Source organism: Theropithecus gelada, chromosome 7b, assembly GCF_003255815.1.
Source record: "Theropithecus gelada isolate Dixy chromosome 7b, Tgel_1.0, whole genome shotgun sequence".
Taxonomy (NCBI): Eukaryota; Metazoa; Chordata; class Mammalia; order Primates; family Cercopithecidae; genus Theropithecus; species Theropithecus gelada.
In genome coordinates this window covers 93902899-93913405 of record NC_037675.1, presented here as the reverse complement: position 1 = coordinate 93913405, position 10507 = coordinate 93902899, and the positions used below count along the sequence as shown (strand labels likewise).

At 49.1% G+C, this 10507-nt stretch overlaps 1 protein-coding gene across 3 annotated transcripts in view; it reads right to left on the bottom strand.

The window, feature by feature from the left end:
• Positions 1 to 1804: 1804 nt before the first annotated feature.
• The window catches only part of SLC24A4 (solute carrier family 24 member 4), a 173837-nt gene continuing 165134 nt past the window's right edge, over positions 1805 to 10507 (bottom strand). For all 3 annotated transcript variants that reach the window (XM_025392240.1, XM_025392238.1, XM_025392239.1), the window contains 3 exons: positions 6305 to 6417; positions 5828 to 5893; positions 1805 to 4588 (listed from right to left, as the gene is read on the bottom strand). In XM_025392240.1, the coding sequence (XP_025248025.1) occupies positions 4436 to 4588; positions 5828 to 5893; positions 6305 to 6417 (332 nt within the window). In that variant the 3' untranslated portion in view covers positions 1805 to 4435. The remainder of the gene's footprint in view (positions 4589 to 5827; positions 5894 to 6304; positions 6418 to 10507) is intronic.

Genomic DNA, 10507 nt, shown 5'->3' with positions numbered 1-10507 from the left:
TTTTTTTTTTTTTTTTTTTTTTTTTTTTTTTTTGAGAGGGAGTCTCGCTCTGTCGCCCAGGCTGGAGTGCAGTGGCCAGATCTCAGCTCACTGCAAGCTCCGCCTCCCGGGTTTACGCCATTCTCCTGCCTCAGCCTCCCGAGTAGCTGGGACTACAGGCGCCCGCCACCTCGCCCGGCTAGTTTTTTTTGTATTTTTTAGTAGAGACGGGGTTTCACCATGTTAGCCGGGATGGTTTCGATCTCCTGACCTCGTGATCCGCCCGTCTCGGCCTCCCAAAGTGCTGGGATTACAGGCTTGAGCCACCGCGCCCGGCCCCGGTCTCTGCTTCTCAACTGCTGAATTCCAGGGGGAAAGTTCCAAAGTGTGGCAACAGAACCTTTCCAGTTCCAGTTTCCTAAGCCCAACTCGCCTGTCTCCCATGGAGGGAAGGCACGGAAGGTAGCCTCAGCCGCTGGCACTGGGATTCATTCGCTCTTGCTTTTTCCCAGGGGGGATGAACTCTGATCCTCTTCTGTCCCTCTGTCCACCCCAGCTTTAAGGAGGGGGAGGGGCCCCAGGATTCAGAGAGGAGAAAGGATAGGCAGAAAGACGGGTATCCAGCAATGACACCACCCACACCCTTCCCGAAATCCTGGTCTGCTTGGGGAGTCAGAGTTCTCTGAGAGGTGAGCTACTGCTGATGCAACTAGGCTTGCAAATCTCCATTAACAGGGAAGAGCAAGTGGAAGAAACCTGGACCCTGGGCTGCCCAGGAACGGGCTTTGGTCAGGGTCTGCAGGACTGCCCTGGGGTGATACACACACCCCACCTGGTCAGGGAAGCTTGGTGCCTTATCAGCTGCTTGGGTCTGTCAAGGCAGGGGACCGACAGGGGCAAAGCAAGAAACAGTCCTAACAGGTGAGGGGTAAGGAGCAGACGAAAATTCACAAGGGCAGGCTGGGCGCAGTGGCTTACACCTGTAATCCCAGCACTTTGGGAAACTGAGGCATCAGTGGATCACCTGAGGTCAGGAGTTCGAGACTAGCCTGGCCAACATGGTAAAACCCTGTCTCTACTAAAAATACAAAAATTAGCTGGGTGTGGTGGCGCACACCTGTAATCCCAGCTACAGCCTCGGGAGGCTGAGGCATGAGAATCACTTCAACCCGGGAGGCAGAGGTTGCAGGGAGCCAAAATGGTGCCACTGCACTCCAGCCTGGGCGACACAGTGAGATGCTGTCTCAAAAGAAAAGAAAGAAAAGAAAAAGAGAAAATTCATAAGGGCAGCCAGTTCTGTGCATAAGGAGGAGACACAGGTGACAAGGAGAAGAGGCACAAGGGCCAGCAGATTGTGGGTAACAGGAAAGATGGGGTGGGTAAGGCGAGGACTCTGTCCTGCCCACGGTGCCCTTAATTACCAGTCTCTCAATGCAGCTGACCCAGAACCCTCCTCCAGGGCCAGGCTCTCAAGATACTGGACACCTTCCACTCTAACCACGCTTGACCTGGTGAGTCAAAATTCCAAGCCAGAGGTCCACAGGAACCACCTGCTCCTGTCTCTATAGGCATTTTCCATCTGAGTATAATTTTTTTTTTCTTTTCTGCCCCCAATGAGAAGAGCGAAATTCATTTTTTTAAATTGCCTATTTCTGTAGCAGAGTAATTACCCCATGCTAATGAGCTTTGGGAATAAACTAAAGTAATCCTGCGTAGTGATGAAAGCGTAATTTAAAAATGAAGGCCTAATTAATCATGCAATTCTTTAAACTTGTGATGCAAAAATATTTAGTTAAAAAAGAGAATTTTCCACCTACAGTGTACATATAGTTTTCTAGATTTAATAAATGCATAGATCCTTTAAAGGAAGTTACATTGGCACATTAAAGTCAAAAGAAAATTAGCCAAGAGGAGCATATTACATATTAAAAAACATTATTTTAGTTTCTAACTGCAACTTTAGAGACTAGGTGTATCCATTTAGAATCTCAAATGGGTTCTGCCGAGGAAGAGGAGGGTAATTAGGATACACATGCTCTGAAAGCTACACAAGGCTTCAGAGAATTGAAAACCAGCAGGGACGCCATCAGGGGCCACGTGGCCTGTGCCTTGTTATAGCTAAAAATAATTTTTTGGTCTTTTTTTCAAGAAAAAATAGAGGCATTGGATAGGGACAGATATTAGGAAATGACCTGAGGAACCCAGGAGTCAATGATATATTGATGAGGTTTTGACTCAAACAGTAAGAACCAACCAGGAGGGTAAAGTCATACCCACATTCACTCCCCAAGTGTGGCCAACTTACAGAGGCTGGCCTGGGAGGGGTGATGGACTGGTGCTTGGCCTCTCTTCTGCTATAACTGGCCATTGAACTACAGACCCTTGACCTCTCCAAGACACTACTTTCTGTTAAGTGGGGAGAATAATCCCTACGAACATCACAGGGCAGTTTGGAGAATCAAAACAGAGACAGAAGCTCTTTGGAACCCGGATGAGCCTGTAAGATGGGAGGAACCAGGAGAACTAAGCTATTAAGGGGACTGAGTGGTCCCGAGGGCTCTGGCATCCCTGCAGCTAAAGTTGATACTGGTGAATCTACAGGGTCCCTGCCTTCCCACTTGGCTGATTTCTTAGGAAAATCACCCTTGTCCTCAAGTTGAAGACCATGAGCCCAATTTCTAGGTTAAAAAAAAAAAAACAAAAAGAGAAGCCTAAACTTGGTGGAGCTACGATACTAATACTGATGTGAATCCCAAATAGAAGACTGGTGGTGGGGGTGAGGTCCTGTCGCAGGCTCATGCAACAGGGAACTTAAGGGACACAAGCACGAACACTTCCTCCTTTTGAAACTCGGAGGCCCTAAAGAGCACAGTCAGAAATTCCAACCAGGTCACGATCTTTGAGTCTCAGGAAGGGATTAGCTACTGGATTTAAACTCATCACCAAGTTTAAAGCGATGTCTGGTGAATCACAAAAAAATGTTCTTTCCTCTTACATCATCATGGGTAGTTCCCATACATTCATCCATGCAAAATATCTCAATATTCAAAGTGCATCAAATCGGATAGACTTTTGCAATAGAAATATTAAAAAAATAAAAAACCTCTCTATAAAATTAATTGTGCTTTCTTTTTTAGAAACCATAAACCATAAATGGTTTGTATTCATAAATCTTTTAAATATATATTTGAGAGCTATGAAGTGATCGAAAATTATTTTATATTTTTCTATCTAATTTTGAGTCAGCCTCCCATTCTTGGCCTTTCACGTATAGTAAACTACGTGGTTCCAGAAGCTTAGCTCTAAATATTCTAAATTCTGATTTTCACACTTGCCTTCAGCTAACCAGAAAGCAATTTGTTGTTTTTCAGGCAATCTCTCTTGCATAATTAACCAGCACTTCTGACACACTCAGTCCAGTTCAGCAGGTTATGAAATTTGTTGGGCATATAAACAACTGGACCTTTCAACAGGGTGGTTTTGAAACTACAGCATTAACAAATAAATGACAAACCCACAAGGACAGTGCATTGTATCACATAGAAGATCTGGAAAGTACAGCTGTAAACTGTAATCTCCAGTCTCTGAGTTAGCACCTTTCCACATTAGTCTCTTACCTTTTTCCCTATTCCAAACCAAACACCTCAGTGCCAACGCAAGATGGCGCACAGAGGATTTGTGTCTCTACGATCATTACCTTTTTGGTGTGTATCATGATCCTTTCATATGGAATGATAGTTTTCAAGTATGATGACCTATATGATGTTTCATTGTTTAATATTTCATTGCTTATTCTCTGAATGCATCAATAAAAGTGAGAAGAATATTCACTCATTTTCTCTCTTCTGCAGAAAAAAAATTATTTTCATTCTTCCAGTTTTTCCAGGAAAAGGGGTAGAATGTCTGCCATCATGGGCCCTAAACCCCAACAGGTTGAGGTCTTGCCCCTTCCAAACTATGGGTGCTTCCAGCAAAAGTTGGAGGCTCCCAGGAGCACATGCTGCCTAAGGAACCGCCTCTGGGCCGGAGGTGACACCTAAGAACAACATTCCTATTTTGCACCTGCCCTATGTGATCTCGTGCTCGCAAATGACCTCATTTCCGAGGCTGCCTGCAGAACAGAAAGACAAACTGCATGCAGAAGTCCTTCTGACTAAAGTGTGCAGGAGAGATGAGATGCTCGACACATCTCCGTGGTTGGCAGCTGGGGATCTTCGAAGCTGCTCAGATAATGGCCCCTGAATCCAGCCTTGCAGGGGTGGAACTCCAAGGAGGAGGATGCCCAGCAGCCTGGCCTGTGACCAGACAAATACCACGATGACTCTTCCTTCCAGTGTGTGAAAGAACGGACAGTGGCTGCCTATGCAGGAGAGACCTGTGGTAGGGGAAGGAGGGGAGAGGAGGACGCCAGTGTCACAGGGTGTCCAGATCAGCTCCCAGGGGCCGCGACTCAGCGCTAATCGTCTTCCCGGCACATCGGCAAGTTGACGAAGGTAAAGACGTTAAACTCTATCATTATGGAGAAGCACAAGAAGATGGCGTAGAGAACCAGCACGTAGACGCCCAGCTTCCGGTCCAGTTGCCACTTGTTTAGGTGGATGCCAAGGACCTGGGAGGACAGAGTGCAGGAACTGGGCTTGCAGGGCAAAGAAATACAAAAGGCATTTCTACTGGAAAGCGATACCTAAACGAAGAAGCCTAGAACATTCTGCAGAATGTGGGCAAGCGTAGGGCGGGGGGTGTTGCAGGACGATCCTCAGTTTGACCAGAATAAACCCTAGAATGCTTTGACTTGCCCCACGAAAGGGCGAGTCTCTGGCCTGGCCGCATTGACTCAGGGACACACAGCAGCCGCCCTCGTGGGACCGGCCCTCCCCAGGCAGGCACATCACTTCCTCCCAGCTGGTCATAGGCGTGTGGTCCTCCTTGCCCAGGCCTCCTCTAGAGACAAACGGGGGCTTTAGCTGGATGACCCCTGTGCTTCAGAGCATGGCACCATGGTCTTTTCCCTTGTCTTCTTAGCACAATTTCCAAGGCTCCTATGGACCCCTGGCTGGGCAAATGTCTGCTTGAGCCATCTTTCTCTTTGCGTGTGCGTGTGTGTGTGTGTGTGTGTGTGTGTGTGTGTGTTTGGGGTAGAGGGTTAAAGCAGAGAATTATCTTACATTTCTCCTTGACCCTTCTACCCTTCCTTCCACTGCCTTCCTCCTTGTCCCTCAATCAAGGCTTCCTAGGGCTGGATCCCAGGACCTCACTGGAGCATTGCAGGTAAAAAGTCATGAGTTCCCTAAGGACAGACCAACCTGAGTTCAAATCCTAGCTTTGCCATTGCCCAATTCTGTGACCTTGGGAAAGTTAACCCCTGAGCCCCGATTTCTTCTGCAATGGGAATAACAGCACCTCCCTCACTGGATGGTTGTAAGGATACAATAAAGTGATGCTGAAGTCAAGTGCTCAGCACAGACCTGGGCACGTGGGGTAGGGAGGCCTCGATAATTCTGATGTGCTATCCTGAGGGATGTCATGTCTCCCATTTGTCAGCTCAGATGTGCAGGGGAGGATCTCGCTCCTGCTGGCACTAGAGAGGGACTGGACCAGGCAGCAAGAAAGGAAATGGAATTCGCTTCCTCTGGGGACTTCTTATGTACTCAGGAAAAGCACAGGAAGGGTACCGATGTTCTTGGCAAAGACTGGACTTGGCGTGTCTATGAATGTCTCTGTTTTCTTGCCTTTATCTTTCATTACCAAGGGAAGTGACAGGGGTGTTCAGAGTCACGTAAGTGACGAGGCGGAATCAGATGAAATCAAGTATGCATGAGGTATCTGTTTTGGAATTTTAAAGACTCACAGTGAGAGCGACAGAGCCCAGCAACAGGACCACGGAATAGACCAGCCCCCGGCTGTTGATCTTCACCTGGAAAATCAAACACACGTGTCCTGAGTCTCTTGACTGCTCAGAGCCAATCTATCCTGAAATCCCAGCGGGCCTGGGCTTTGATTGCCTGAGCCAATGCATTCCCTCGTCAGGAAAACACAGATGTTTACAGGTGACCACATGGTCATGGAGGGCCAGGGAAATATGGAATCAAGTCACAACCCTGCTCATCTGAGGAGACAGCCTGGGATGGGGACAGGCACGCCAGCGGGCTGAGATGAGGAGTGGAAGTTCAGACATCCCTAAGGTGCTCTAGAAGCTGCCATGGAAAATGGGTGTCTGAGTGCCAAGGAGAAGAGGAGGTCGTCTCCCAGAGCCTCTGGCTGGAACTGGGCCAACACCACTGTCCTTCTGGGTAAAACACATCGGTTCAAGGTGAGAGGAACTTACTGTTGATCCGTAATTAACAACCATGGTCTGCAGGCCCCACGGTACGCCAAGTCCTACCAGGATGTCGAACACGTTGCTTCCTATGGTGTTGGAGACTGCCATGTCCCCAAGGCCTGCAGGGGACAACAACACATTTATTTTATAAGAGCAGGTCAGCAGAAGCCTGTATTCTTTCTCCTAACTGTTCGATCAGTGCCATTCCTTGGAAAGGAATTCCTTCTGCAAGGACCTTACATTTCTAAACCTTTTCGTAAGGCCTAAGATCCATGCCCTTCCTCAAGCCTGAAGGGGACAATTATGGGTTGACCGTAACCCTCCAAATTCATATGTTGAAGTTCTAACCCTCAGTACCTAAGAATGTGGCTTTATTTGGAGATCGGGTCTTTATAGAGGTAACAGGTTAAAATTAGGTGTTTAGGGTCTCAATCCAATACGACTGGTGTCCTTATAAAAAGGAGAAATTTGGACACACAGGGAGAACCTCGGCAAAGATGAAGACAGCCAAGGACAGAGAGGCAAGAGGGGCCTGGAACAGATTCTCCTTCAGGCTTCTGGCCTCCGGAACCGCAAGACAATACACTTCCGTTGTGTACCGCACCCGGTTTGTGGGAACGACAGCCCAGCAGATGCATGCGGGGCCCTTTATGATCTCTCCTGCCGGGCTCATCAGCTGATGTTCTCTGAGGACTCCCGGCTGCTGTGTCTCACTTCATGCTCCCAGCTACCCTGGGCTGGAGGTCAGAGTGGGGCATCACCTCACGTGACAGAAGATGAAACAGGCTTGGGATGTGCCCAAGGTCACCCGGTCCAGCATCCTTTTTACCAAGCCTTGAAACATATTTGGGACCCAGGCAACAGCACCCACGACCCAGGCTGGGATCATAGGATGTCGGATTTTATGCCCTGGTAGTTTCTGAAGGGTGAGCTCTCTTTCCCCAACGAGGCTAGAAGCACATCAGAGGCAGGGGTTCATGTCCTCATCCTTCCCCTTCCTGTCCAACTGTCCAGTGTCCAGCTAGCCACACAATCAGGAAGTTAGTAACTGGAGAGGCATATAATTAAGAAAGCAAACTTTTATAAGTAAGATTCATACTGGCTGGAATCTGCCCTAACCCGGCCATTAAGCCATACTTCCACACCACTGTCCCAACCTGGCACACATACGCATGTTTTTGGAATGAACAAACCTGAAACACAAATGCCTAGAACCACAACATTGCTTTGGTAGCTGGGACGTATGGCAGCCAACTCAGATCAGCACCCACACAGGCGGCCCATCTCTGTTTGACCGCCAGCCCACCTATGTTGCACAGCTAGGTCACCTCTTCCTCCCCTGCTTGTTGCTGTCATCTGTTGACCCCTTACAATCCTCCTCCCAGCCTGCCCCAGGCACTGTTTTGAGTGACTTCAAAATCTCGGCAGCTTAGTCCTGTTAGGGGTGGCGTCTCTGGGAAACTGGCCATCTGGTCTCTCAGTGTCTGGTAAGATGCAGGAACGTGCAGCAACTGTTGTGGCCCAGTTAGTTGCACCTGGTGAAGAGGCAGGCACTCCAGCAGGTCAGGAGGGTAGAAAGGTGCCTGAGTTTGCAGAGGAGGGGATGAGTGGGTCTCAGGTTTGGTGGACTTCCCGCTCTGCACAAACGGGGCTGCCGGCAGCTGTGTGAGCCTTGGAGGACTTCTAGGGCAGTGCGACTCAAACTTTAGTGAGCACAGGAATCACCTGGAGGTCTTGTGAATATGCAGATTCTCATTCGGTGGATCCAGAGCAGGGCTTTGGAGTCTGCGTTTCTCATAAACTCCCAGGTCAAGCTGATGCTCTGGGCTAGGACCACGCTTTGTGCAGGGGGCCTGGAGGGAGGCCAGGATATGGTGCCTGTGGTTAGAGCACATGCTGCACGGCCTCCTGGTTTGTGCAGAAGGCTCTGAACAGGGGTTCCTGGATCTTTTGTCATCAGGAAGCTATTTTCTTTTTCTTTTTGAGACAGAATCTCCCTCTGTCACCTAGGCTGGAATGCAGTGGTTCACTGTAACATCCACCTCCTGGGTTAAAGCGATTCTCCTGCCTCAGCCTTCCGAGTAGCTGGGATTACAGGCGTGCGCCACCACGCCTGGCTAATTTCTTTTATTTTCGGTAGGGGCAGGGTTTCACCATGTTGGCCGGGCAGGGTTTCACCATGTTGGCCAGGCTGGTCTCGAACTCCTGACCTCAGGTGATCCGTCCACCTTGGCCTCCCAAAGTGCTGGGATTACAGGCATGAGCCACCGCGCCCAGACAGGAAGCTATTTTTAACCATGTTTGTTGGAGTCCCTGTCAATCATATCAATGTTACCCTGAGGACAATTACACACCCCCACTCCTGGCCTCACTCTTCCTCTTTCCAGCCCAGGGTAGCTGGGAGCATGAAGTGAGGCACTGCGGCTGGGAGTCCTCAGAGAAGTACAGAAGTTTCTGTACTTCTACATTTCACTGTAGCCACTCTGAAATGATGTGCTGCTTCAGAGACCCATCTGTCCCTTGGTCCTAAAAGAGACCCTTTGTTGACCTTATTGGGACACTCCCCATTCCTGCAAGCCCTTAAACTTCCAGCATCCTGACATCCCTCCCTAGCCTGAACTCCAGGGCCAGTTGTTTAAACTGCACATTCCCTTGTCCCTTGACCTTCCACTGTGTCCACCCAGCTGACTCTGGCTAGGGATGAACTTGTCATCTGTGCACTGCTGGAGCCGGCATGACTGAATCCCACCAAGTTCATGTCGCTGAACGTCGGCTGGGTCCCTGGTGCTCACCAGCTTTCCTTGTACTCACTGTACTCGGCTGAGTACCCTGTCCCCATTCACGTCCATCTGGAACCTGTGAATGTGACTTTATTTGGAAATAGGGTCTTTGAGGATGTACTCAAATTAAGGTAAGGTCATACTGAATTAGGGTGGGTTCTAATCTGATGACTGGTGTCCTTATAAGGAGGAGGAAGTCTGCTGGGTGCAGTGGCTCATGCCTGTAATCCCAGCACTTTGGGAGGCTGAGACAGGTGGATCACTTGAGGCCAGGAGTTTGAGACCAGCCTGGCCAACATGGTGAAACTTTGTCTTTACTAAAAATACAAAACTTAGCTGGGTGTGGTGGCGATTGCCTGTAGTCCTGGTTACTCGGGAGGGTGAGGCAGGAGAACTGCTTGAACCCAGGAGGCAGAGGCTGCAGTAAGCCAAGATCATGCTACTGTACTCCAGCCTGGGTGACAAAGTGAGACTCCATCACAAAAAAAAAAAAGAGGAAGAAGAAGGAGGAGGGGAAGGAAGGAAGGAGGGAGGGAAGGAAGGAAGGAAGGAAGGAAGGAAGGAAGGAAGGAAGGAAGGAAGGAAGGAAGGAAGGAAGGAAAGAAGGAAGGAAGGAAAGAAGGAAGGAGAAGGAGGAAAAAGAGGAGGATGAAGAGGAGGAGGAGGGGGAGGAGAAGGAGGAAGAGGAAGTCGACACAGACATACCAAGGGAAGAATGCAGTATGAAGGCAGAGGCAGAGATTGAAGTGATGCAGCTACAAGCCAGGGAGACCCAAGGATTGCGCGACCACTGGAAGCTAGGAAGGGGCAAGGAAGGGTCCTCTCCTAGAGCCTTCAAGGGACCATGGCCCTGCTGACACCTGGCTTTCAGACTTCTGGCTGCCAGAGCTGTGAGACAGTGAACTTCTGTCATTTGAAGGCACCGTGTTGTGGCACTTTCTTATGACTCCCTAGGGAACTAATATGCTCACATCAAAGGTCACTCAGTTAAATTCCATTCCTCCCTCAGCTGCTGTCCCTAACTGTCCCCATTCTCTGTAAGGGCCCTGCCTACCAGAAAACATACTCCCACTCTTCCTTTCCCCTCATCTCATGGTTTCTCAGGCACAACTCGCTAACCAACCAATCAACCCTTCATCTTGGAGGAATAAAATGTCCTGTCTCTCTTCTCAAAGCCAACCGGTCTCTTTACGCACTGTTCTTTTCTCCTGTCTCCTGTGAGATTTTACGCCATTATTCACCCATCCCCATCCCTATACTTTCAAACTCTGCGCTGCGAGGAAGATCTGTGGATGTCCATGCTGGGATGCTACCTTGCTAGCAGAAAAGGAGAAGTCAGTAAAACCTGCTCTTGTTACAGCTCTTTTGTTCCACCATCAAAGCTCATACACTCACTCCTTGTGTTGCTCAGCCCATGCCACGTAGTAAG